Source organism: Gopherus evgoodei, chromosome 9 (genome assembly GCF_007399415.2).
Source record: "Gopherus evgoodei ecotype Sinaloan lineage chromosome 9, rGopEvg1_v1.p, whole genome shotgun sequence".
Taxonomy (NCBI): domain Eukaryota; kingdom Metazoa; phylum Chordata; order Testudines; family Testudinidae; genus Gopherus; species Gopherus evgoodei.
Genome location: NC_044330.1, coordinates 8318926 through 8346797, shown reverse-complemented (window position 1 = coordinate 8346797; position 27872 = coordinate 8318926). Strand labels below are relative to the sequence as shown.

The 27872-nt window shown below is 58.4% G+C and overlaps 1 protein-coding gene across 2 annotated transcripts; it reads left to right on the top strand.

Annotated features, from left to right (window-relative positions):
* Positions 1-962: 962 nt before the first annotated feature.
* On the top strand, positions 963-23418 carry ECE2 (endothelin converting enzyme 2). 2 transcript variants are annotated; one of them, XM_030576024.1, is made up of 19 exons: positions 964-1067; positions 5809-5895; positions 6994-7138; positions 7740-7955; positions 9043-9167; positions 10109-10255; positions 10878-10943; positions 11611-11799; positions 13776-13918; positions 14202-14316; positions 15256-15366; positions 15871-15969; positions 16379-16456; positions 16851-16954; positions 17885-17995; positions 19096-19163; positions 20787-20977; positions 21103-21198; positions 21791-23418. In XM_030576024.1, exons 1-19 carry the CDS (start codon positions 1023-1025, stop codon positions 21965-21967), a joined length of 2313 nt encoding a protein of 770 aa, XP_030431884.1. In that variant the 5' UTR covers positions 964-1022; the 3' UTR covers positions 21968-23418. The 2 variants fall into 2 exon arrangements, with proteins under 2 accessions (XP_030431885.1, XP_030431884.1); XM_030576025.1 differs by lacking the exons at positions 20787-20977; positions 21103-21198; positions 21791-23418 and adding an exon at positions 19621-20780 and having other exon boundaries at positions 963-1067.
* Positions 23419-27872: the final 4454 nt, after the last annotated feature.

Below are 27872 nucleotides of genomic sequence, written 5' to 3'. Positions count from 1 at the left end.
AGACAGATTGTGGTGTGTGTGTGTGTGCAGATATCAGTGTGTGTGTGACAGATTGCGGGATGTGTGTGACAGATTGCGGTGTATGTGTGTGTGTGACAGATTGCGGTGTGTGTGTGACTGTGTGTGTGACGGAGATCATAGCAGTGTGTGTGAGATTGCAGTGTGTGTGTGAGAGACAGATTGTGGTGTGTGTGTGTGTGTGTGCAGATATCAGTGTGTGTGTGTGACAGATTGCGGGATGTGTGTGACAGATTGCGGTGTATGTGTGTGTGTGACAGATTGCAGTGTGTGTGTGACTGTGTGTGTGATGGAGATCATAGCAGTGTGTGTGAGATTGCAGTGTGTGTGTGAGAGAGAGACAGACTGTGGTGTATGTGTGTGTGCAGATATCAGTGTGTGTGACAGATTGCGGGATGTGTGTGACAGATTGCGGTGTGTGTGTGTGTGTGTGTGTGTGTGACAGACTGCGGGATGTGTGTGACAGATTGCGATGTGTGTGTGTGTGTGTGTGTGACAGACTGCGGGGGTGCGCCTTGTGTCTGTGCGCTCCTGAGTCACGGTGGCCGCGCGTGTGCCAGTGTCGCGCAGCGCGGCCGCGTCCCTGCGCCCGTGGCCAGGCTGTTGGTGAGTCCCGCGGAGCCGGAGGCGCCTCCATCCCCGCTGACCTTCGCCATCGGGCTCCGGGGCTCCTGGGCGTCCCGCCGCCGCAGCCCCCGGGCAGCAGCCGATGCCGCCCGCCCGCCCTGATGGACACACCCGCCGGTTCGCCCCAGTGACGGTCCCAGCTCGGAGCGCGGGGAGCCGCCTGCCCCTCGCCCCGCCGGCCCCCGCAGCCGGGGCCTCCGCTGCGCCCTTGCGGCTCCGGGAGCTGCCCTGAGCTGCGCGGCTCCTGCAAGGGAGGGGGCCGCCGGGTCCGAGCCCCCGAGCACCATGGCCAGCCCCGGGGCCGGCGCGGCGGCTGCAGCCCCGCTCGCCCCAGGCTGGGAGCGGAGCTAGGCGGCGGGGGCCGTGCCGGGAGCCCCATGATGTCCAGGATGAACGTAGCTCTCCAGGATCTCAGCAACAACGTGAGTAGCCGGGCTGGGGGCTCGGCCGGGGGCTGCAACCCGGGGCGCCTGGGGCTGGAACAGGGCGGGGCTGGGCAGCCAGCACCTGGCAATCCCGGAGCCATACTCAGGCCAAGCCCCTGGCTCCCGGGTCCTGGCTCCCTCCACACCCTGGCGACGACCCCCACGCCAGGCAAGACTATGGCAGCTGAGGGTCTCCAGAGGGACCCTTAAAACTCACTGTCTCCTGCTCCCCCGCGCAGAGCACGGGAGAGGGGGGTGCCGGAGCCCTGGGGAGCGCTAGGTGCCCTGTGCAGGGGTGCCAGGTGTCCCTGAAGCTCTGAGAGGGAGGCTGCTGCTGGGCTGACCTTGATACCATGCTGGGGGAGGGGTAGTCCATTGAGGGGTATAACCCTTCCCCAGACTGAGCCCACGGGGCGGGAGGGGATGAATGGGAGCCAGCCACGTGGTCTCGGCCCCCTCTGCAGCCTTCCCCAGAGTCCCAGCACACTGTGGGCTCCCTAGAGAAGGAACTCAGCCCTCCCAGGGCTCTAGGGAGGAGGCTGGGAGTTCATTTTTCCTGTTCAATGAGGGGTTAGAGTAAAGCCCTGGAGGTGCCCTCCAGTGGCTGGGGGTAGTGGAGGGGAAGGGCACCTTGTGACCACAGAGGTCAGGGCTGCCCCCATCCCCTAGCAGGACATTAGGTCCGGGGCTGGCCAACCCCTTCGCAGGGTGCCGCAGGGTTGGCAGAGAAGTCAGGGCTGAACCTAGGGCCTGCAGCGCTGCTTGGCCCTGCCTTCCTGCCTGGGTGCCTAGATCCTGTGGCTCACCCCGCCCGACACCTCGAGAGCCCTGAGCGTGCAGCTCAGCCACCCCACTTCTGAGTGCCCAGACCTGAGGCTGGGCCCCACCCAGAGGAGCTGGGGTCCTGCAGCATGGCTGTGCTGCCCCCTCTCCAAACGCCTGGATCCTGCAGCTTGGCCCCACCCCACTCACCCTGATCTGGTGACCCAGCCCAACCCCACTCCCTGAGTACCCTGGGGCTCTGCCTTGCCTGCTGTCCTGGCCTCATCCTGCTGTGCTCTGGACTTTGGAACCATCACTTGCTCGTCACTGCTGAGGGCTCAAGCTTCTCCATGGTGATACTCGGAGATGTCAGAAGCCCCAGGGTCTCTGGGCAGCACAGCTGGGATTTGGCACATCCTAGCACCCAGTCCCATGGGGAGCAGTTCACAGTCAGGCCCAGTGACCTGGATGGATACAATCCAGCTGCAGGGAGCTGGTTGGTGTTTCTTGCTCCAAAGGCCACTTCCCAGGGAACCTCTCTTGGACTCTGAGCACCAGAGACCCAGCTGCAGCATGGTCACCTGTAGCCCAGAAAGAGCACCTCTACTCTCGGATGACCTCCCTCCTCTCCTCTTACATCGCTTGCATCTCCAGAGGCATGGGGAGATGTCCCTGGGGGGCAGTGCAGGGAATGCCAAGGCCAAGAGCAATGCAACTGGAGGCTGGGGTCTGTATTGCCATGACAACATACACCTGGAGGGTCTCACTGTGTCAGGAGAGGGCCTTGGAAAGGAGAATGCCTGTGATGGGGTGTGTGGGGCCTGGGCTTCCCCCACAGGCCTGCGTGGCCAGGTGGTTACCAGAGTTGTGGGCAGGAGGCTGGAGGAGCCAGTGGGAGCTGCCCGTCTTCCTGCTAGGCAGGTTGTTGGGGCATTGTTTGGCAGAAAGGAGCAGGTCTCCGTTGTAGGGAGCTGTGTTTTCCCAGGCGCAGGGTCTCCCTGAGCTGGAGGGGTGGGTGGGGGGAATCCCTGGCTCAGACGAGGTTGCCAGCAGGATGCTGAGACATTTTCACAGATGCCAGCAGCTCCCAGGAATCCTTCCCCAACTGGGGAATTTCTGCCAAATGTTTTTTTTCTGAAGAGGCTCGTGCCTGTTTCCTGAGCTGGCAGCTTTTGTGCAAATCCTAGCACTCAGTGGCTAGCGGAGAGCGCTGCCTCTTGACCCTTTGTGACTCGGGCCCTGGTGCTCACACTCCGGGCGCAGCCCGAGCCACCCCTCACTGTGAAACTGGGCTCCCCAGTCTTAACTCTGATTTCCCCAAAACTCCCTTTCTAGCCCTCTTGGCTGTGAAGGAAACCTTGAAAACGGTAGCCAAGTATAAGCAACACAGCAGTGTTGGCCCAAGTCTGGAGACAGCCTCAAACAGGAGCGGAGACGGGTGAACTGTCCCCATTCAGCTCACGGCGTTAACCCTGAAACCTAATGACAATCTCAATGGAACTGTCATTAACTATTTAACCATTGGTCAATGAGCAAAATCAGCCGGCTTATGTGCTTAGCACATAATCCCAAACCCCCTCCCCAAGGGCCAGATGCCCAGCTGCTCAAACCCGCAAATTTTCCCCTCACCTACGAGGCCATCTAGCATGGGCAATGCCAAAGACGTCCCAAAGAAATGTCCAGCTAACCAGCCGAGGGGCCCATGCCCCTGCCCAGCGAAGTCATCTCGCTCACAGTCTTCATTTCTAATGGAAATGAAGCTTCACACTTGAGGCCTTGTCTGGACCAGGCTCAAAGCTGCATTAGTAAGGCCTGATCTACACTTGGGATTTGACTTGCCGCCCTCTGCCCCAGTGTAGACGTGCTAGCACGACCTAGCTACCATTGCTTGGGGAAGTGGTGTTCGGACTGTGATGGAACACCCCTTCTGCTGCTGTAGGATACACCATAGCTATACAGGGCTGGCGCAACCCATTAGGCGACCTAGGCGGTCACCTAGGGCACTAACATTTGGGGGGCGGCGACCGCAGCGGCCGGATGTTCGGCTGCCACGGTCGTCGGCAGTATTTCAGGGGTGGGACCTTCCGCTGCCTCTGTTGGGGGTGGCATTTTGGGGGTGGGACCTTCCGCCGCCTAGGGCGCGAAAAAGGCTGCCAGCGCTCCTGCCCCTATAGCTCCCCGCAGTGTAGACAAACCCTAACCCCATTGAAAATCTACTGTAGACAAGGCAGAGGTGATTGAAAGGGCCGACTCCCTAGTCTAGCCTTTTTTTAAACTTTGTTTGCCAGTCACTTGAGGGATCAACCTGGTGGAAAGACTGAATGTTTGTAGCCTGGAACAAACGTGTGGCAAGGGCCCACACCAGCCTCTGGAAGCGAGGGGCAGGGACACCTGGAAGGCAAGGCGTCCTGTCTACACTAGAGCGGGTTAGCTAACACTGCTGTCATCGCAGCTTTGCAACCCAGTCCAGACACAAGCCTTGCTTCCTACTAGCATATTGCACTGTCTTTAGTAGCCTGGCCCCCATCTCTCTGCAGCACGGGGTAGCATTAGGGCAGGGGTTCTCAAACTGGGGGTTGTGACCCTGCAGGGGATCACAAGCTGGTTACATGGGGGTCACAAGCTGTCAACTTTGTGGGGCTGGCAGCCCTGAGCCCCGATTAAATTAAATTACCCTCCCCCATTTTAAATTTCTAAGGGAGGGTCATGCTCAGAGGCTTGCGGCATGAAAGGGGGTCACCCATACACAAAGTTTGAAACCCCCAGTGTTAGGGGCTGCAGGGCTACTGCCCTCCACGATTTGGCTGTGGCCCATCTCTCACTACCCTCGCTTGGCTTTAGGGGGCACGGTGCTGCCTTCCTTGGCTATCCCTCATCTCCCACCTCAGCCTGGCGGTAGGGAGAGCTGCACTGGGTATACTCCCTGCCCCATCAGAAAGGAAAGCTCAGGATCAAGGATGATGCCTGAGTTATGGGGCACCAAGATAAATGGGAGAGCTGCGCTGAGGAGGGGGAGGGAGCAGGGCAGGTGGAGGGAGCTGGATGTGAAGGAGCTGGGCTGGATGGGAAGGGGGAAGGAGCTGGACTGGGGGAGTCTTCTCTCACCCAAGAGAATGTCTCTCCAAGGTCAGTGGAAGCCCATTGGGCTGGGCAGATATGGCTGCTACACTGAGGTGAGTTCCCCTCCTGAGCTCCATCCAGGCTGCTGGTGCCAGCCTGCCAAGGCAGCCCGTTCCAGATGTTGCATGGACTGACCACATCTACGTGGGAAGTCCCAGCGCCATGCAGAGAGGAGGCGGTGGCATTGCTAGGAAATGAAGCTGCAGGTTGCCTGGGAACCAAGGACTGTCTCCATGAGGCAATCTGACACCTGTCAGGAATGCTGATGTCAGAGCGGCTTCTGCAGAGGCAGCCATGGCAACCCACAGAGGGCGAAGGGATGTATATGTTGCTCGGGGGCAACTGCTGGTGCAGGAGGGGGCAAGAGCTTCCCCTTATCCACAGTACAAGCCTGGAAGCACTGCCTGGTCCTGCACTTGAGTCGTTCGGGGGCCCAGCAGGGAAGGAACATGACCCTGTAAAGTTGCAGGCAGAGGGAAATGCATTTGCCCACTCTTGGTTGGCATCACCAGGACCTGCACCCTGCGTGCACGGAGCCCCCGGGTTCCCCTGGAGATGATGCAGGCTCCCTGATTCTCAGAGCACAGGATCAGGGTTTTACGTAAAGGGAAGGCAGGCAAGTCCCACTGTGGTACACCAGCCAGGAGACGCCATAGAAATGGAGTGCTTCAACCTGAGCGAGATGAAATTGTCCTGCCGTTGACAGCTCCATGGCCCCTCAGCTGTGCCTCGTGTCTCTGGGCCCAGCGCCCCCTGCAGGACCCTGGCTCTGGGTCAGCTGGGACCAGCACCCCTTGCGGATCCTGGCACAGCCCTCTGCGATGTCATTCCTAGCCTGCTTTCTCTCTGTGTGCAGATGTCTGATTACAAACGAGCTACTTTCCAGGATGAGGAGGGGGCAGATGCGGCTGGGGATGGAAGCGCCTCTCCTGATAGTGTGGAGGTAGGCTCATGCTCCTGGAAGGGGCCCTGATGTGGAGCCTCTTTCAGACCAGGACAGGGCGCGGCTTCTTAGTGGCCAGGGCCAATGCGCTGTGAGGGAGGACACGGCCCGGCTTCTGGGCTGTTCTGGGTTCCCATGGGAGCCCCGCCAGCGCGTGTTCAGCAGCAGAGCTATTAATAAAAGCTGTCTCTAGAATCTCTGGGGCAAGATAACGAGCTGGTTACCGAGCACTGGACTGGAGAGGGAAGGAGGAGGAAAAGGGGCTGTCTCCAATGGGAACTAAAGCTGATTTTGCCACCTTTTCCCAAAAGCCACACACCCATGGCTCTACCAATGCCTCTGTCCTGCTCTGCATCCTCTCTTCATCCACTGTTCCAGTCCTGGGCTCCCCACACACAGCTCTGCCGCTGCCCCTTAGTCCTGCCCCACAACCCCCCTTGTCTCTCCTGGCCCGGGACTGCCTATCACATCAACTTGCATGGACCTGGGTGGCAGTTTTTAGAGGCGATTAACCTCCCCGCAAGCCCTTTGGGAGCCACAGCTTCTCTTTCCACCTGGATGGGCCCCAGTGCCAGCCTGGCTCCCAGGAATGTAGCTGCAAGGGAGGGCAGGCCTTGTGGGATCTCCAGGGGGCCAGATCCAGCTTTTCCCACTGGTTCTTCCTATCCCAGCCAGCTCATACAGATTGTGGCCAGAAGGGGGGAACTCTGACAATGCTTGCCCCCTGCTCTTCCCTCCCACCCTCCAGCAGGTGCCATCCAAGTCCAGCCACGGGCAGGAGCCGTTTGCAGTGCTGGATGGGATCTGCTCCCAACAGAATTACGGTACACTGGCGCTCAGGGCTGGAGAGGGGTCATGGCATCTCTTCACTCCCACGGCAATGGGGCAGCCCAGGGGAGGGTCTCAGGCAGGGCTACATGAGGGAAGGGTAGAGTGGTACTGTCAAGGGGGAAGGCCTCAAGGTCCCCCTGCAAAGCTGATTTGTGGCTATTTCTGATTGTGTGTTTGGGTTTAATCCACCAGGTGCCCCTTAATATGCTTGTCCCTTCTGTTTCCTCTCTCCCCCCCCCACACACTCCCTTTCTCTTTCCCTTCCAGGTGGGGTTCAGGAAAGGACCCCCTCCCTTGCTGAGCCGCCTGGGTTCACGGACCCAGCTGGAGCTGGCTCTCTGTGCCATCTGCCTCGTCATGGCTCTGCTGTTGCTGGGCTCTATGATTGCTCTGGGCATCCAATACAGCAAAGGTAGGAAGGGGGTGGGGCTCACACACCTTCGCTGCACCCCCCCCCCCCAGCTCATCTCCCTCCCTGCAGATCCAGCTTCTCATCAGGAACAGGCTGAAACAGCTGGGGCTACTCACTAGCGGAAAGATCCTGGGCCTGCCCCAGGGAGTTACAAAAGCCTCTGTGGTGTACAGGGAGGCTCCCCTGGGCTGGAATTATCCTGGGGAACAGGATTCACTGCCAGAGAGCAGGGGAAATACAGGGAAGAGATTCTCCTGGGACTGTCCAGCAGGAAATAAATACTAAATATTCTAAGGGACCACGTAGCCCCAGCCCAAGGCCTCACCATGCAGCTGAAGAAGGGTGCTGCTGCAGGACTCAGTCACCCATCTCCTGAGGACCGTGGGGGCCACCTCCTGCACCAGCAATCACATTCCCAGTGCCCCCTCTCACGGGCATCCAGGCACCAGTGCAAGAGTGGTCAACTGCAGAGTTGGGAAGCAGGGCTCCTGGGCTCTGTTCCAAGCTCTACCACCAACGTGCTGCAAGGCCCTGCCACTCTGTGCCTCGGTTTCCCTGCTTCTTGGCTCTGGGCCCTAATGGCTACATCTCTCCCACACAGACCCTTCCCACACCACGTGCCTAACGGAAGCCTGCATCACCGTGGCCAGTAAGATCTTGGAGGCCCTGGACCGGGAGACTAATCCCTGCGAGGACTTCTACCAGTACTCCTGCGGGGGTTGGATAAAGCGGAACCCGCTGCCCGATGGGCGCTCCAAGTGGAGCACCTTCAACAGCATCTGGGACCAGAACCAGGCCATCATGAAACATCTCTTAGGTGGGTGTAGCTCTGTGCTGGGGTGCCCCCTTGCGCACAGGCACAGAGAATCGGGGAGGGCGGCACTGGAGGAGGGCGCCTGGTGGGTTGTATGGACAAAATGTAGCCCAGGCTGGGCCAGGGAGAGACCTGGGTCGTCAGGGATCAGCTTCCCAGAGCCTGCCCTGGAAGGGGAGAATGCCCATATGGTCAGGGATGCAGGGGCTCCCCTCACACACACACACTGGGTGGGGTTAGGAGACATTCCAGACACGGCCGGACAGGCCCCTCAGCACAGAGGCTGGTGAGTCTCCTGCATTGGCTCCATTTGGCCAGTGGGCCCAGCCTGGCTGGTGCTGGTGACAGGGGTGGGGCGATAACCTATGTGGGCATTTGGCTGCTGGCATATATTGCTAGGTTACAGCTTCTTGGAAATAGCACAGGATAGACTGAGGTCTGTATACTGCATCAGCTTCCATGGTCTCTCTGCCTCAGAGAGGGTACACTGGCCAGCAGTGTCCCACATCGGAACTGGCCGGGGCACCCAGTGGTACACCATTTAGCAGTCTGTCCCATGCCAGCACTGGCTGGGGCACATGGTGGCCTGCCGGCCGGCAGCCTGCCCCATGCCGGCACTGGCCGGGGCACAGGGTGGCAAGCCAGCCGGCAGTCTGTCCCACGCTGGCACTAGCCAGGGGCACAGGGTGGCAAGCCAGCCGGCAGTCTGTCCCACGCTGGCACTAGCCAGGGGCACAGGGTGGCAAGCCAGCCGGCAGTCTGTCCCGTGCCGGCACTAGCCAGGGGTACACGGTGACAAACCAGGTGCACCTGAGCAGACCCTTGGGCAGCTGCAGCAGACAGTTCCCTGGTCCCATCACCGGTAAGGATCATGCCATATAACATGGGCGAACCTAACCCGCATGAGACTACATGGCGATACAGGAGGCTCCAGCAGGAGGGTGGGACGGGACCCAGGCATAAGGCACAGGACGTAGTCACAGGCACGAAGTTCTAGGAGACCAGGGCCTGTCTCCAAGGTCCCTCCCTGTATCAAAGCCCTCCTGTAAGGGAGGAAATGACTGAACCCATCTCGTTATCCACTCCACAGAGAACGCCACCTTCAACTCCAGCAGCGAGGCGGAGAGGAAGACCCAGCGCTACTACCTGTCCTGTCTGAAGGAGCAGAAAATCGGGGAGCTGGGCTCCCAGCCACTGATGGACCTGATTGAGAAGGTGGGTGCTGGGTGGGAGGGGAACCAGACCAAGGTGAGGTCTGGGCAGGAGCCCAGCTCGGGGAGGGAGGCTGCTCAGCACACTCGCCTCTCTGCAGGGGAAAAGTCTCTCCATTGGGAGACCATCCTGGAGAGGGGCCGAGCCCTGAGAGCCTTTGCCTGACTGAATGTCATTCCCACGTGGGCATGGCTCTGGGGTCCAGGTGAGACGAATTGCCAGGACTCAGCCCAGGCTGCCAGACACAGAGCGTTCACATCCCTTACAACCGAACAGTGCCAGCGGAGGAGCCATGTGCCGAGCTGCTCTCTTCCCTGGCAGGGGTCCCTCCAGGCCGGGGTGAGTCTCACTCGTAGGGGTGGGAGTTTGCACTGGCCAGCCTGAGCCCTATTTCCAGGGCTGTGATTCCTGTCTCCCCTACACCCCATTTGTTATATTTCCCATAGTGTAAGTGATGTGAGAATCACCCCCCTCTGAAGGGGACAGGTCACCAGGGCATTTCTGTGACTGGGGTAACACAGCAGGTTCACATTCAAAGCACAGCGCCCCCTTCTGATAGACAGGGGTGGTGTGCACGGAGCACAGACCAGGCCTCGTGGGAAGCACGGTGCCCCCTAGTGCTTGGCTGGGCACACAGGCAGGGTGTATAGGGCAGCTTCCCCAGGAACAGTAAGGGCTGGTGTGCATGGGGGTGGGGCACAGGCAGAGCTTGGAGGGACACACCTCCAGCAGCACCCCCTAGTGCCAGGCTGGGGACATATGGGAGCACACCAGCAGCACCCCACAGCAGCACAGCCCCCTAGTGCTGGGGTATAGTGCATGGATCACAGGCAGGGTGTAGAGGGTCTCTCCTGTGCTGGGGTGAAGGTGGAAGATTAAAGCCAGTGGAATTTGGTGACCCAGAAAAGCACAAGCCCAAATCCCTGCGTTCCTGTTTCCTGCAGATTGGCGGGTGGAATATTACTGGGCCCTGGAACCAGAGCAACTTCATGGAGGTTCTGAAGATGGTGTCAGGGACCTACAGGGCTGCCCCCTTTTTCACGGTCTATGTGGGCGCCGACTCCAAGAGTTCCAACAGCAACGTCATTCAGGTAGCCCGGTGACCCTGCCCCTGTGAGGACTTGGGAGGGGGCGCTGTGCCAGAACCTCACAACGAGCTCCCAGCATGCAATGGGCCAAAAGCAAACCTCTCCCCTTGCCCCTCGCTTGGAAACACCATCACCACAAAATGGGAGTGGAGGAGCCAGCCAGCCATGGGGGAGAAGGGCCCATAAAGAAACCTAGTCAAGGACAGAGGGAGCACAGGAGGCCAGAGGGGGCACAGGACTGTCATGGCTGGGCATTACTGACTCTGGGCTTAAGTGGCCCACTTCAGATGCCCAGCCCTCTGGCTGCCTGCCCCCTCCCACCTAGGGACACACTGAGAGGGGTTCAGTGGGGATAGTAACTGTTTTGGGGCCATATCACATACAGACCCCAGGAAGGCACCTCAGCCTCTTGCTTCTGGGGATATGAATGCCGCTTGGGGATTCCCCACAGGTCAGATTTGATGGCCCTGGTCTACTGCTGAGGTTTAGGGTTGTCCCAGTTCCTCCACCCCCACTGGTTCCTGGGAATAGCGGTGACTGGGTGTGGAGGCAGGGCGGCAGGCTTTGTGCTACGGAGCAGTGGTTGCGGTTGTGCCATCCAGGTTCATTTGTTCTCTGTCTCCAGGTGGATCAGTCAGGCCTTTTCCTCCCCTCCCGGGATTACTACCTGAACAAGACAGCCAATGAGAAGGTAGGGGGCTGGGTGGGGGCAGACCATGCACCCATCTCTTCCACAGAGCCGGCCTCATGAGAAGGCCCGAATTCACGCCTGACTTCTGGTCTGCATGGGTCTAGCTTCAGCTCCCAGCCACTGCCCTTTCTCTGCCAGCCCTACGAGCCTCTCATCAAATATTTGGTCCTCACATAGAGGGCTATGATCAGGCTGAAAGTACCTCTTTGTTAAGCTAAATAGGGTGGAGCTCCTGGAGTCTCTCACAATCAGGCAGGTTTTCTCATCTTCTAATCAGTCTCCTGGCTCTTCTCAGAACCCTCCCCACTGTGTGCCCCATCTCGGAGATAACCTAAGAGGCCTTTATGCTTTGAAATGCACATTCCCACCCCAACACCCTGGGTAGGTCCCACACCTTCCTGTGCTCCTGACGCAGATCCAGTCCAGCGGGTGGAATGTGCCTGACCCCAAATCACAAGGGGCTGAAGGAAAGGGACCCCCAAGTGTTGGGACCCTGGATTGGAGCCTGTGCTGGGACCCAATTGGCAGGACATCCTGGTGGGGGGAGGTTTGGGGATTTAAGAGCATGGGATCTGAGGGAGCTGAACTCCCCCATGGCCCATGACTGATTGTGTGGGGTTGTCCCTACCTAGGTGACTAACCCCACTGCCTCTCACTTGAGTGACAGGTGCTGGCTGCTTACCTGGACTATATGTTGGAGCTGGGGATGCTGCTGGGTGGGGAGAAGGTCTCCACCCAGGAGCAAATGGAGCAGGTGCTGGAGTTTGAGACCCTGCTGGCCAATATCACCGTCCCCCAGGACGAGAGGCGGGATGACGAGAAGATCTATCACAAGATGAGCATCGCAGAGCTGCAGGTGGGTCCTAGGGAAGGGGCCAGCCCGGTGCTGCTCAGGGAAAGGACAAGCATGGTGCTGCTGGAGGTGGGTGAAGGGCCGGGCCAGGTGGGCGAAGGAACCAGAATGGTGCTGCTATGTGCAGGGGCTGGGCTCTATCCTCTGGCAGGTAACCGGGGATCAGTAGCGGGAGGCTCCCATTTGCTGGGCGGGTCCCACCGTGGCCTGGAGCAGCTGTGAGAAAAATTCAGAATGAAAACAGAGAGAGGAATTCAATTGATCTGAGTTTTGTTACATTTCCAAGCTGCCTGGGCAGAGTGCGAGGGCCCAGCCCAGGCCACATGGGAAGTCAGTAGTCCCTTTCTGTGCCCCTTCTGCTTCCCCTGGGAGCCCCTGGCTGCTTTCCCCACACACTCCAGGCCTCTGTTTTGCTTGGCTCTTTGTTGTCCATCCCCCCCACCCGGGTTTCATTAGGATTCCAGCAGGGTTGCTGCTCAGCTGCCTGAGTGTCATTAATGCCGGAGGCCTGGCTGAGCAGCATCCTAAGCAGCCAGGAGCCAATGCTAGGCTGCCTCCACCATCCCCCAGGCGCAAAACGCTCACTCCCTGGGGCCAGCGGCGCAAGGGAGTGTCAGCATCCCCAAAGGCAGACAGAACGAGCAGCTTCTGGGGGAGAGTCTCCCTCCAGCTCAGTCGCTGATGCCCCTCAGTCCCGCTGCACCGTGCCCTGCTACCTCATTGGGGTCCCGCCCCACCACTGCCCCTCAGTCCCGCTGCACCATGCCCTGCTACCTCATTGGGGTCCCGCCCCACCACTGCCCCTCAGTCCCGCTGCACCGTGCCCTGCTACCTCACTGGGGTCCCGCCCCACCACTGCCCCTCAGTCCCGCTGCACCGTGCCCTGTTACCTCACTGGGGTCCCGCCCCACCACTGCCCCTCAGTCCCGCTGCACCGTGCCCTGTTACCTCACTGGGGTCCCGCCCCACCACTGCCCCTCAGTCCCGCTGCACCATGCCCTGTTACCTCACTGGGGTCCCGCCCCACCACTGCCCCTCAGTCCCGCTGCACCGTGCCCTGTTACCTCACTGGGGTCCCACCCCACCACTGCCCCTCAGTCCCGCTGCACCGTGCCCTGTTACCTCACTGGGGTCCCCCCCAGCTCTGCCTTTGCCCCCTAGTCCCACTGCACCGTGCCGTTACCCCACTGGGGTCCCCCCCAGCTCTGCCCTTGCCCCCTAGTCCCGCTGCACCGTGCCCTGTTACCCCACTGGGGTCCCCCCCCAGCTCTGCCCTTGCCCCCTAGTCCTGCTGCACCGTGCCCTGTTACCCCACTGGGGTCCCCCCAGCTCTGCTCCTGTCCCTCAGTATCGATGGCACTCTGCTATCCCAGCTCTGGGGTCCCCACACACCCAGCCCCGATCCGCAGCCTGCTGCTGTCCCACCTCTGGGCTCCACACACACAGCTCCACGAGTGCCCCTCAGTCCCAACCCACAGTCCCCTGCTATCTCAGCCCTGAATTCTGTTGTGCTGGGGAAGGGGATGCCAGGACCCTCCCCCCAGTTCTGAAGTTTCTGGCACTATAGAAAAGCCAGCCTTAGTCATGGTGCGATGGTCACCAAGCAACCAGTCACCATGGCAACAGGGAGAGATGCAATCCTGGCCAGTGGGAAGGGAGATCTCTTAGGAGGCTGAGGCAGGGGCCAGGGATGGGAGATTGGAGTGAGATGCAGGGGCAGGGCAGGGATGGGAGAGGATCAGGGGGCTGGGAGTGAGGCAGAGAAGTGATGGGGGGCTGGAGTGAACCTGAAGTGTTTCTCCAGGGACATGCATCCTCCCCCCACCTCAGTGAAACCCAGCCATCTGCCCTGGCTGCCTTGTGGGATGGGGTTCCCTCGCAGGGAGGGAGCCCCAGTTACCCAGAGCTGGGGAACCCACCCTCGGAGTTGGGGAGGAGCCACACATCCCCCCCCCCCTCACAGCTCCATGTGTTGGCAGGCTCTGGCCCCCGCCATCGACTGGCTGGATTACATGGCCTATGCCCTGGCCCCGCTGGAGCTGAGCGAGGCGGAGCCCGTGGTGGTATTTGGCCGCGAGTATCTGCAGCAGGTCTCTGAGCTCATCAACAGCACAGACAGAAGGTAAGAGCCTCAGCTGGAGGGAGGGGCTTCGGGGCCCTCTGTGTCTGAGGGGCTGGTGGGCACCAGCGAAATGACATCAGGGGTCACCTCGCCACACCCATTGGGAAGCAGAGGTCATGTCCATTGGGGCTGAGGGAGTATTTGTCAAGGGCAGTGCCTGTTGGGACATGGGGGTGTGTCTCAGGGTCATGCCAATCGGGGGTGGGGAATGGGGGGCAAATCTCAGGGTGGTTCCCATCAGGGCTGGGGTCTCAGGGAGTCAGTGTGGCTCTGTCATTTGCAGTATTTTGAACAATTACATGATCTGGAACCTGGTTCAGAAAACTGCCTCAAGCCTCGACCAGCGATTTGAGACAGCCCAGGAGAAGCTACTGGAGACCCTCTATGGCACCAAGAAGGTGAGGAGCTGCTGCACAGGGCACACCAGACCGAGCCACTGGCATCAGCCCTGAGGCCACTCTCTCTATGCACATGGGGGAATCCTGTGCCCTGTGGGTGTTACCACCTTATATGCCCCAGGGAAATCCCAGAGGATCCTCAGCCAGGCAGCCATGGCCTGGCCTGTCCCGGGGCATGGGAAAAGGAGGCACTGATGTGAGTGGAGAGGCTACTAAGGGGAAGATGCCTGTGCATCACACAGCCTCCATCCCTGGGTCAGAGTCAGAGCGCGCCCTGCTGGCTGCGAGCAGGGGAGGCTGGGTAATGGGGAAGAGCTGGGACAGCTGGGTGGTGATGGTGGGGTTAGTGAAATGCATGGGGGCTCTAGGGCGGGGAAGCGAGGTGCAGCACAGCAGGAGGGTGGAACTCAGGGCAGCGTAAGGCAGCACAACCGGCATCCTGTAGAGATGCCGACAGGCCTCAGTTTAGGGGATCCTTGCAGGCGGGAGCAGCTCAGCCCTTTGGCCCAGCCACCTGCGCGGGGACCAATGAACAGGAGGCTGTAGGCAGGGAAAGGACCAGGACCGAGCCCCTGAATGTGTGTGTCCCCCCAACACCCCAGGATGGCCTGGCAGAGCCTGAGAGGAGGCAGGCAGAGATCGGGAGGGGTTCCCTATCCAGATGAAGGCCCGTCTGCCTTGGAAGGAGACAAGGTGAAGGGACGTACCTGGGTTTAGGTACGAGCCCCAGGGCCCTTTGATGAAATGATGGGCAGGCCATACAGAGCAGAGAGGAGGGAGCCCTCTCCCTCTGCAGCAACACTTGGGCGGCCAGAAATTGTGTCCTCCTGTGTCAGGGTGTGAGCTCAGCCCAGGCCCCTGCCCTACAGCATGGCCAGCAAGGACACCTCACCAACCCTCTTCAGGTCTCACCCTGTCTGTCTCGCTCTCTCTCTGGAGTCCTGCACCCCTCGCTGGCAAACCTGCATCTCCAACACCGACGACACGCTGGGCTTCGCCCTGGGCTCCTTGTTCGTGAAAGCCACTTTCGACAGAGACAGCAAGGAGATTGTGAGTTTCCCTGCCCTGCCCCAAGCCCTCTGGCCTCCCTCATGCCAGCACTCCTGCAACCCCTCTTATCCCTACACTGCCCCTCAAACTTCCATACACCAGTTCTCTTGCAGCCCACCCTCCGATTCCTCTGCAGATCCCAATTTCTCTTATCTTCCCCTATTTCTTACCCCTCCCCAATTCCTTTGCAGCCCTTCAATTCACCAGCGGTGAGCACACCCCAGCTCGAGGTGCCTCTGTGCACCAAAGGGCAGGGGTACGCAGACCAGAGAGAAGGGAATTCCCTGCCCCACCAGTTTCCCAGGCGAGGGGAGTTCAGCCTGGCAGCATATGCTCTCCTGTTCCAAGCACTCCGCTCCGGGATCATGGGAGGAGCAGGGCAGTCCCCACAGAGGGGTTAGGACTGGGAGGCAGGGCTAGTGCTGCCTGACAGTCTCCAGGGGACGAGGGTGGGGGGTGCAGGCTGGCCATGTGGGAGGAACTGACTCTCCCGCTCCCCCATAGGCAGAAGAGATGATCAGCGAGATCCGGACGGCCTTTGAAGAATCCCTGGACCAGCTTGACTGGATGGACAGGACGACAAGACAGGCCGCTAAGGAGAAGGTGAGAGCCGCTCCACTGGCCTCCGATACCCCAGCAGGAGGGGGCCCAGCCCAACTCCTGCCCTGAGTTAGAGGGGAGACAATGTCAGAGCTGACTCCAAATAATCCCTCTCCAGGCAATGCCCCATGCAACTGTTGCGCAACTCCCCTCACATGATACATGAGGCAGGGGCATCCCTGGTCTCTGGGACATGAGTGTCCTGGTGGTGGGGGAAATCCCAGGCACGTAGTCCCACTGGCTCCCTGGCAGAGAACCCCAGCCCCATGCACCCCGGAGTAGCGATGCTTGCTCCTCTGTAACCCACGCACGCTTCCCCTGGGGCTGGGGCTGTACACAGGGAGCTCCCAGGTCTATCCCTCTGCTCACCCCGTTATGATCTCAGCTGCTGGCCTCGCCCCTCTCTCCACAGGCAGATGCCATTTACGACATGATCGGCTTCCCGGACTTCATCCTCGATAATAAGGAGCTGGACGACGTCTACGATGGGGTAGGTGGCCCTTGAGCATAGGGACCTGGGCCAAGAGTGGCCCTGGGATTGCAAGGGGCTCTCAGCTGCTTGTGCCAGGCACAGGGCAGGGATCCAGTGAACCAAGGGTCTGATTGGGGTGGGTGAGATTTTGCCCAGTACCCATCCTGCATGTCCCACCCAGGGTATGTGGGCCCACTGGTGGGGCTGTTCAGTAGGGATGGGATCCAGGCCTTCATTGCTATAGTAACCGAGTGCCTACAGTGATCTATCTACCCCCATGTCACCCTTTCACTGCCTGTGAGGTTGGGGGGAGCACACCCTAGCTCATCTCAGACCCTCCACCCCATACCCAGCCTGCAGGGTGGTAGGGTGCAGTCCTAGCCCATCTCAGCCTCTTGTGTTTCTTTCTCAGTATGAAGTCTCTGAAGACTCCTTTTTCCAGAACATGCTCAACTTCTACAATTTCTCTGCCAAGGTCATGGCCGACCAGCTGCGGAAACCCCCGAACCGGGACCAGTAAGGAGCTGCTGCAGCATGGGCACCTTCCCACCCACAGCAGCAGGGAGCTGGGTGGAGGGGCAAGGCAGGGCCCCATATGAAGAGTGCATGACCAGGAGGCCTGGGGGCTACTTTTGGGGCATGGCTGGTGCTGTCAGTCTGCTGCTAGGGAGGATAAAGGCAGATCCTGCCCCATTCTGCTGCCTCCCTCACTTCCAGGGTGGAGCTGGAGCCTGTGGACACTACCGATCCCAGCATGCAGAGCTTTACCGGGAACCTACTGGCTGGCTACACTGCATGCTGGGAGATGTAGTCTCCACAGACTGCACCTTTAGGAAAGCGAAGGCAGCAGCTGCAGTTTGCTCCTTCCATCCAAGGTGGGGACTCCCAGCTCACTTGAGAAGCATTTGGCCTGAACAGTCCCACTGGAAGACTCTCCCCCAGGCAACCCCACTCTTGGCACCAACACAGCCGTGCATCCTTTCACAAACACCCATGCACTTGTTCACGCCCCACAATGTGGGCACATGCCAGGGCCTGCCTGGCTCTGACTGTATCAGACACACACTGGCAGCCACCTGCCCCCTCTGTAATAGAAAAAGACCAGCCAAGACCCCAGAGAAGGGGGCCGATGTCCTGCTGTGATCCTAGCCAGCCTCTGGCTCATTCACCCCAGCCCCAGTCCCTGGGACAGACCTCACCTCTCAGACAGATGATTGACTGCTACAAAGGTGCAAGGCTCAACCAGCTCCCAGCACTTCAGCCGAGCGTTTCTGGCCAGACCAAACGCGCCATAAGGCTGTTTCTGGGGCTCTTAACACTGAGTTTGGAGAGAAGCTTCCCCGTGTATGGCTGGCTGCTCCTCCTGCTGGGGCCTGCCCTGGTCCTTTGCTAGCAGGATGCCAGGTGGAGGGGCAGATGCTGCCTAACACGTTTGACCCTCCCTAGGTGGAGCATGACTCCGCAGACCGTCAACGCCTATTACTTGCCCACCAAGAACGGGATCGTCTTTCCAGCTGGGATCCTGCAGGCTCCTTTCTACGCCCGCAACCACCCCAAGTGCGTCTGGTGCTCTGGGCTCTCGCTGGGTCATGCCTGTGTGCGTAGCAGGAAGCGGCTGAGTAAGGAGAGGGCATGAGACCCACTGGCAGCTGTAGATCCCTGGGCATACTCAGATCTGGGCAACCCCCGCTCTCATCCGGGGGCAGCACCTGGTCCCAGGAGCAAGGAGTGGAGCTTCCAGGGCAGAGACGCTCTGGGTCTGAGCTGCTGCCATCTAAGCACTAACGGAGGATTCCCCAATCCCTGCCGTCCCAAACCCACCCCCGATCAGAGAGGATCCCAGTGGGGTTGGCACTCACTACTGCCCTCTGCTATTTCCTCAGGCTCTTAGGAAGCAGCCTTGCCCACAGCGGCTGTGGGCTCAGGATGGGGTGAGGGGTCACAGGAAGACACTTGGCCCAGCGTAATGAGCATCTCTGCCTGCTCACTGCCCTTCTCACCCTCAAGAGAGGGCAGGCCCTGCATCAGCCCTTCCTCCAGGGAGTCAGAGAAGGGGGCAGCCTTAGCACTAGTGCTGTGGAAGAGGCCCAGCAAGCGGCACCATCCCAGCAGGGTGGCCAATGGTTGACCCATGGTGTTCCACAGGCTGCACTGTTCTAGCCCCAGGGCCAGGCCCATTGCTAGGACTGGCAGCCTTCCCCACAGGCCAGTCTTTGGTGTTAACGAGGGCAGCTAAAGGCAGATCAATTTTATATGCATTGGGTGCCAACCTTGGGCTCCCAGCAAGCTGGCACTGCCGTCCTTGGCTTGGCAGAGTTTATGCTTTGTCCAGTAGTGACGCTAACAGACTCTAGGTAAGGATCTACTCCAAGCCTGACCTGCTAGTGCAATGCATTGTTACGGGCAGTCATCCTGAGCAGGTTTCCTAGCTAGACACGTACTTCAATGGAGGTGAGACTCCACTGACTGGGCATCCAGGCCACTGGCACTCTGCACTGATTGCTCATCGAAAGGGCACTAGGGAGCACTGGAACGCAGCATGGGGCTGACTCACAGTGCTGCATGAGTAGCGATCAGGGAGGCTCCAATACCACCGAGATACGGACCATGGTAAGAGCTTAGACAATAAACTAGGGTTTCTTCTTGGCTTCACCTAGGGCCCTCAACTTTGGCGGCATCGGAGTAGTGATGGGGCATGAGCTCACGCATGCATTCGATGACCAAGGTAGGACCCAGCTGGCCTGTCAGGCTCCCCTCTTGGCTCCCTGGTCTCACGTGCACACCCTGCCATTCCAAGAATGCACCAGGGCCACTATTGGAAAGGATGCTTGGTTCAGGGACACCATAACCAAACAGTCCTTATACTGGATAGAGAGGTGACACTATCCCCCCCATTCCCCTCGGCACAGTGCTCCCAGGTCCTCTTCATCGCAGCCTCATCCAGTCCTCTGCACCATGGAGCTGCCCAGCACCTCTGTACATATCCCGCAAAGACTCCTGACATCGCTCTCCTCTGGGCCACTAGTGGCCGTGCCATCCATTCCATCCTGTGCTTCCCCACATCATCTTCTTGCAGCACGGCCAACACCTCTTGCCCACGTTAGCTTCTTCACAGCTCTCAAGATGTCCTTTCCCTTTGGCTGGCTCTCCTCCCCATTTTGTTTGTCCTCCTGTCTCCCCAGGTGACACCTGCAGGCATCTCCCCAGGCTTCTCTGTGCAGCTTTCGCTTCTGCTCCATCTGCTTGGTGAGGATCCATGTCTCTGCATCTCGAGCCATGGCTAGTGGCTGGCGATTCCCAGTCCCCCCCCTCCTTGTGGCTATTGGGGATCTTCCCCCTTCTCCAGCTGGACTCGTGTTTGTTTTGTTTGCATCCTCTCTCTGCATGCTGTGCAGTGTTGCTAGGCCACAGCCAATGGTGGAACCCAAAAGGCAGCTTTGGGGTGATTGGAGCCTCCATGCCAAGACTCACTCCCTGGTGGTCTGGTTGAGAAGCAGGTGGAGTTCCCATACTTACAGGGGTACAGAGAGCACCACCATCAGGGTAGGAGGCCTGCGGGCTCAGAGCATTGAGAACAGGCATGGAGACTTTCACCTCAAGGCTGCTGGGTCATAGCCAGCCCTGGGTGGCAGGGAAAGAGCAAGTCATCCAGGACTCTTTGGTGGCTGAAGTGAAGCAAGCTGAGATCCTGGCCAGTTCCTGCCAGACAGAGAAGCCACCAGCACCAACTGACCCCACAAGTGAAGAAGCCGAGGACCAAGCAGGCCACGAAGTGTGATCTCTTCTAAAGGGGTCCCAGCAGGTCAAGGAAAGCTCATACGGCTGCTGCCCAGGCAGCTCCTGCTGGAGAGATGAGGCTGTCAGTCTCCAAGACTGCACAGCCACCATCCTGGCCGCGGAAGATCCTGGAAGATGATCCTGTCCTTTCCCTGTTGCTCACTCGCAAAGGCACCATGAGTAGGGAGGAATCCTGAAGCCCATAGAGCAGGTGCTCCATCCCCACCCTGAGCTTGACTAGTCTGTGCCTCTGATTTTTAACCTTTTCATGTCCCTCTTCATTTCAGCAGCCCCTCCCCTGCCAGACACCCCCACTCATGGAGGCAGCAGGCTTAAGATCCCCTGTCAAGCCATCACATGGACCCTTGTAACTTACCTTAGCCTTTGGGCTGCTTGCAACATCTTTCTTACTGGGAGCCACTTGGGATGGAACTGAGACTGTGCTGGGGATCGTAGCTCAGTTCCCTAGCGAGCCGCTTGAGAAGGCACCAGAGACAGGTGCAGGAGACAGAACTGTTGCTGCTGGTAGCTCCTCCTCCGGCCATTCATCATGCACCGGGCTGTCTTCCAGGTCGAGAATACGACAAGGAGGGGAACTTGCGTCCCTGGTGGCAGAACTCCTCCCTGGAGGCCTTTAAGAACCGGACTGAGTGCATGATGGAACAGTATAGCAAGTACATGGTGAACGGAGAGCACGTCAACGGCAAGCAGACCCTGGGCGAGAACATTGCAGACAACGGGGGCCTGAAGACAGCATACAACGTGAGTAACCCAGCGAGCCTGCCCCTAAGGCCAGGGTTCAATTCCCATTGCCCCCCCTGATTCTGAGGGGAGCATCACTCTCTGTTTGCTGCTGTTTCACGGCATGCCGTCTTGGTTCCCTGCAGGCCTACAAAGCCTGGCTGCAGAAGAATGGAGAGGAGAAGCACCTGCCTGCCGTGGGGCTCACCAACAACCAGCTCTTCTTTGTAGGATTTGCACAGGTACAGATCTAGAATGGGAAAAGAGCTTCTCTGCTGATGCCCCTCAATCTCAACCTGCAGCCCCCCTGCTACTCCAGTCCTAGGCTTCCCCACACACAGCTCTGCTGATGTCCCTCTCTGCTGTTGACCGGCAATCCCCTGCTATTCCAGCTGTGGACTCACACACACACACCCCCACACACTTCCCCAACAACTCTGTCAGTGCCCCTCAGTGCTAATCTACAGCTCCATACTATTCCATTTTGGGAACAACGGGCCATGGTTTTTAAAGACCCGAGCCTGCAGTATTGAGATCCAAGAGAAGAGAACCAATTGATCTCCTCAGTGAGGTCAAATGGGAACATCCTGGCCCAGCAGAGCCATACCAAGGGTCAGGCCCACTCCATCTTCCCCGAGCGCCATTCACCACCTCCCCAACGGGGCATCCTTGGGGTGACTGCTGCACTAGGAGGTACACTCCCTGTCTCAGTGCAGGGCAGCCTTGGCCCATGGGGCCCAAGGCAGGAAACTAGTTGAGGAGAGGGTGCAGGAGCGAGGCTGGGTGTTGGGCTGTGCCTCGCTAATCCTGGTCCTTGTTGTGTCCCTCGCACAGGTGTGGTGCTCTGTGCGCACACCGGAAAGCTCGCACGAGGGGCTGGTCACCGATCCACACAGTCCAGACAAGTTCCGGGTCATCGGCACCCTCAGCAACTCCAGGGATTTTGTCGAGCACTTTAAGTGCCCGGTGGGCTCGCCCATGAACCCCGGCAAGCACTGTGAGGTGTGGTAGATAGGGGCCGCAGGGCAAGGAGGCACGCAGCCAGGGAGAGGGAGAGAGAATCTGTACATACACAACCAAGCAACTTCCCCAGAACATAGGCAGGCAGGAGCAGCCACGTAGAGTCCCAAAGCCATGCCCCCTCCCTCCCAGCCTCTCGGATGGGGACACGTGGGGAGCATCTCTGAGAATAGCCAGTGGCCTGAGCTTCTCTGCTCGGCTTGTCCTGTGCAGGCTCCTCCCATCTCAGACAGAGCTCCACGAGGGAGTGCAGGAGCCAAGTTTTCCTGCACCACCTGCTAGGTGGAGCCTGGAACCCAGCCCACCTGCCTTGGTCATGCTCCAGCCTCGTACCATTGACCTCATCCCCACTATCAGCACCTGCCACCACTGCACACTGCAAGGCATGTCAGCCCAGGGTCTCCTGCCTGAGCCCCACTCCAGCCAATCAATCAGCTCCGCCTTCCCCAGCAGAGGGTCATGAGGACCTGCCCACCCAAGCAGGGCACGGGGTGAGAGCCTTCAGTGGCTCACTTTGGGCAACACGAGCCTTTTCCTTACAACCCCAGCCTATGGGTCTAGTCTGGGTACAGCCCCTCCAACGAGAGCAATGCTGGGAGTGCTGGCGTCGGCAGGGCCTGGGCGACACAGCCGCCATGTGATCTAACTCTGCAAGAGCAGGTTGAGATGCCCAATGGCGCCGGCAGTGACCCCACCAGGGGGCAGCAGTGGCACTGCAGCAAGGAAGAGGGTGGGCGCTGAAGAAAAAGGCTAGAGTAGACGAGACCAGTTCTGGGAACACTGGGTGGGATGGGGCAGAGATCCTCCAGGGTCTGGTGTCATCCCAGGGATGGGCATGGCCAGGGTAGGAAGGACAGCACCCACCGCAGCACAGTGCCACCGTTGCCAGGCTGGGATGCAGGGAGACGGGACCCCTCCAGGACACAAAGGGCAGTACTGCAGCTCCCCTACTGCCGCTCTGGCACAGGGAGATGAGGCATAATTTGGGTTTGAAGGGTAGCAGCCCAGCACCCTCTAGCGCCAGGCTGGCAGGGGGAGAATTTTTTAATCTTTTTAAACCCAATGGAACAGCAGCAGTTAACCCCGTGAGGGTCCCTTCTGACTATGGGATCTTCCCCAGGATTAGTCCTGAAACAAGCGCCTGTTCTAAAACTTCGATCCCCTGCCAGCTTCCCTCCCACTAACCCAGCTGTGTGCCAGGGCAGGCTTTTTCTGGATCGTTTGAGTGGGATCAGACAATGCTGGGAGCTTCAGACCGTGAGCTGCTCTTGCTTCTGGGGCATTTTCTTAACCTTCTTAGGCTCATTGTAATCCAAAACCAGCTTGGCATAGAAACTCCTTTTGCTTGAATTGGTTGGTTACAGTGGGGACTGGTGCCTTGGACTAGCTTGGGGTGGTTCTTGATGGATTTATTTAACGATTAAAAGCAGTTACCACTTTCACCCTGGGCTCCGTTCTTAACTCTGCACGGTCCCAGGGGAGATGGGGATAAGCCCCAGGCAAGGTAGGATCCAAGGGGAGGGGTGGATTCTGTGGGGAGTGGGACCACACAGACTGGCGGTGGGGCGGAGTCTGGGGAGTGCAGCATGCGAGGTCCTTGGGAGATCCTGACACTGAACACTTCTTACATTGTAAAAAACGTAAGGAAATTCCCGGGGAGTCGGGCTGGGGCAGGAGGACTTTGTTAAACTGGAGTTAAGACTGGAAAAATCCAGCAGTGACTTTTGTGAACGGTCTCCAAAAACACCAATCTTGAACAGGCTGGAAATTAGGTTACATGGAAAGAAAGAAGACCGCAACTGTACAAGTGAGGTCATTCAACCAACCCTAACCCCGCCCCAGTATGGGGCACCATCAGCCCCTCGGCTTCCTATATTCACTCCATCTAACTAGTGTTAGGGGAGTGACACAGGCAGGGCTGAATCTCAGAGTGACAGGGCAATTCCTATCCCCCACAAGGGGAAGCTGCTCCCTAAGGGAGATGGGTGGCACTAACCCCAGTTGGAGTCACGCAGATTTGCTAGAGAGATGGGCCCCCCCATTTCCCTAGCAGGTCTGTACCCCTCCCCTCCTCATAATAAAGCAATGGAAGCCCCTCTACCCCTGCTGATGGAGTCCGTTCTCCCACAAGCACCCCCATTCAGGTAAGGGCCAGGCCCCCGCATACAGCAGGGTCCCAGCACTGAGCCCCCATGCACCTGAGCACATGGTAGCATGGGGACATGCACCCCCCAAACCAGCATGTCTCCCACCACAGCCACCAAGAGTTGGGTTCCATTTCATGCTGGTTTATTTACAATTTTCAAGGGCATCTAGCAGTGATGTAAAGAGCCAGAGCGACAGCCCAGGAGAGCAGGGCAGCACGTAGCCACAGAACAGGTCCTGCCAGGGCACTGCCTCACGCTGCCCCCTGCACTCCCAAGGGGAGAGCCATCTCCACTCGCTCATTGGCCAACAAAGAGCCAATTACTGCCCACTGTAGCTGGACCCTCCATTCATTTCACATGGGGCTGCTGGATGGTATCACCTCTGGCATTACTGAGCCAGGCCAGACTGGAGCCCTGACCTCAAGGTAAAAGGCTCCCTGTCCCACCCAGGCCATCCCACAGTGTAAGGGCTGCAGGAGTAAGGCCCTAAGGAAACTGGGGAGTGAAGTAGGATCCCAGGAGCTGCAGCAAATAGAAGGCCTTCCCCTGCCCCGTTCCACGCCTTGCAGGCATGCTGGAATGAAGGCCAATACTGTGGCATCACCAGCTGGAATTGGGCAGGCCGCATAGCCACTGTGGGAGCAACAGCTCCAGCAGCTCTGCATCCCCTGGACGAGTTACCAAGGCTCTCCAAGACACGTGCTTCGGAGCAATTCCCCAGGCAGGGCTCTTTCACGTGGGTCCACTGCAGCATAGCACCAAAGTGCCAGCCAGGCCCTGAACTGAGAAGCAGCAGCGCCAGGATCTGGAGGCCCAGGCAGCGAAGAGCCAGATGGGAAGGACTCAATCCTATCTTTGGCCAACCACAGCAGACTTTGAAGCTGAGGCAGGAAATCAGTCATCCCTAAGCTCTCAGAAACACCTGCTTCCCCTACCAGCGTTGCAACCCATAGAACCTGAGAGGCCTGGCTTGGGGGTGCGGGTTGGAGAGGTTATTTTTACATGTAAACGAGCTAGTGAGTGACTGGTGAATTTCTCAGATGCTAGGAGGAAATGAAAGGAAAGCTCTGAAAACTCCATCTCACCCTCCAGATTTCATCTTCTCCAACTCCCCGACAGGCTCAGCGCTGAGGGCTGGGCTTCCTGCAGAAGGGAGGGACAGAGGCCTCCCCGTATGCCAGCTTCTTTGGGTATGAACACACCTGGGCCTATAACCCAACCCCTACCTTCCTCTCCCCAGGCACCACTTGTATAGGAACAACCTCACTGCTTCTCCATTCTGCAGATACTTGCTGCGGTTAACTCAACTGATTGGCACCTGGGCATGCCTAAACAGGCGTGAGCCTCGTGTGATAGTCCAAGCCCCTAGGGTCAGGGCAGCGTGGCCTAGTGGCCAGAGTCTATGGCACCACCCTTTGGCACAGGACAGCCCCAGTAGGAGGGCCCAGGCCCACCCTACTCCACCAGGCCCCAACCCAGGACCCTAACAGTGGCGTAGCACTTGCCAGTGACTCAGCGGGGGGGGGTGTCCTACCGAAACACGCTGAGTTCTCCCGGAGTGGGAGGTACCACTCCATCACCCTCCCTGGGTCACTTCCTACCAGAGTCTGTGTTGGGGTTTCCCATGAGATGTTGGGTCCTCTATGTTCAGCAGGGCTAGTCATTTCCAGGGTTTCCTCCAGTCCCCAGGGTGCAGGCAGGTCATGGACAGCTTTGATTCCCAGTGCAGAGGCTGTGGCTGATCCACTGCAGGAGCTTCCCACACAAATCCTTCCCCTACAGCCTCCAGCCTAGAATGAGCTGGTCTCCCTCCCTTTATACTACTGGAGCACTTGGAGCATGCCCAATCTTACCAGGGAGGCGGGACTTCAACTGTCAATACCATGGGCTTAACCCTGTCTGGTGTGGGGTAAGCAGACCCTGTCACATCTCCCCTCTGCAAAGCCCTACCCAAGCTACCGGTCGTGCTGCACTCCATGTCTTGCTTAGGACTGCTGGGGGCACATCCCATGGCTCTGAGCCCTGCAGCGAGCTGAGCGGCTCCGTGATTCCTTCCCAGGTAATTGGGGGAGAACTTGTCTGTCCTGGGGAGACTGGGAGAACTGTGGGAAGGCACTGGGGGACTATCAGCACTCCAGTGGGGTAGCCTGCACTCATGCCAATACCCCAGAATAGGCCAGCTAGGTGAGAGGGTTGTGCGTGTGGACAGGAGCGAGGTTGGGGCAACACCTCAGGAAGAGCCTGAGTTCACTCTGCAGTGGAGACAAGCCCTGTGCTTCTGTTATTCCCCTTCTGCTCCCAGTCATGAGTCACTTGCTCAAGGGCAGGAGGTCATGGGCAGGTTTCACTCACACCAAAGCCTGCTGAGAAATGCCAGTCTCCAGAGAGCAGCTCAGTTCCTTCACATGCAATCCCTAGATTTGCCATGTTAGCCACCAACTCAATTTCTCCTTGGCCAAAATACAATATCATGCAAAGGTGTGATGCACTGCCTACCCAGGCGTAGAGCCTGCCCTGGCCCCCTTTCAACAGACACCTTCATCTCTGATCTTTGGCTGCCAAACCGAGTTCCTATCTCTTGCAATTATACAAGATTTGCAACATTTGGTGATTTCCTTAAAACCCCAGCACCTGGAGTCATGGGATGATGTTAGGATTTCAATTTCAAAGATAATTTCTAGCCCTTCCTAGTTGCACAGAAAAACTGGAAAATGTGTCCCCAAAAGGCTCCAACCCCCACCCCCATTTATATATTTATTAAAATCTCATGATTTTGGGGGTCCTGACTCTTGATTTTTTTTTTTTTTTAACAACTTGGCTGGGCTATGCTGCAGCGTGACATCCTCTGGGCCTGAATTTCAAAGATGGTGAGCATCCACATTCCACTGGCTCCACTGTAGAATCTGGGCCTCAGGTGCATCAGCCTGTGCACCCAAACACTGGCATAATTTATGTAATTAGGAAGCAAATGTATCTATGTTGAGCTAATGCAGCTATGTCTGTTTAAGTACAGGATCTCCAACCATCTCTTCCCCCCTGCCCCTTCCCATGTTGCTCATTTTAGACTGTAAATGCACCTTTTGGTGTTACCACAAGGTAGCAGTGATAGAAGGCATGCTCCTGGCCCAATCAGGAAGAGCCCTGACTGTGCTGTCATTCAATGCCAGCAGGGCACTGCTCTAATAAATGGCATTCCTCCTCTCAGGCCTCCCCACTCCTTCTGTGTTAAACCAGTTCTTTGGTGGGCATTGGAATAAAAACATCCTGTCGTTTGTATAAGTGACTTAAGACCAGGGCATACAAGCTGTCCTTCTGACAAACCAATATGCCCAGGTTCCCTGAGCAACCCTACAATAACACATCACCACACAGGCAGCCAGGTACAACCCAACAGTAACCAGCCAGTATAAGCTGCACAACTCTGAGCCTCCCCAACGATAACACTAATACAGTATCAGTACCAGTACTTCTCAGCCAACTTACCACAACAAACCCGCCTGGGGAGCGACCCTACAATAACAACCCAACATGTGAGTGCAGCAGGGGAGAAGTTTGCATGTCAGGGATATGAACAGCGTGCAAGTCTGAACCTCCCCTGCCCCTTGGGGCCCAGGACCAGCTCCTCGCGCCCCTGTATTAAGAACGGGGCTGCTGCAGGACCGTACCGAGGACCGACGCCCCGCGTCGCCTCCCCCAACTCTAGGGCCGTGGCCAGCGCGTTCGCCGCAGTGCCTCACGGGAGCCGTAGT

What these genes read in the sequence shown, in the direction of transcription:
- ECE2 (XM_030576024.1), top strand. Translation starts at nt 1,023, where the DNA reads ATGATGTCCAGGATGAACGTAGCTCTCCAGGATCTCAGCAACAAC. An exon ending in TGATGGACCTGATTGAGAAG is followed by an intron (nt 9,168 to 10,108) that starts GTGGGTGCTGGG and finishes TGTTTCCTGCAG; the next exon opens with ATTGGCGGGTGGAATATTAC. An exon ending in ACAGAGACAGCAAGGAGATT is followed by an intron (nt 15,367 to 15,870) that starts GTGAGTTTCCCT and finishes GCTCCCCCATAG; the next exon opens with GCAGAAGAGATGATCAGCGA.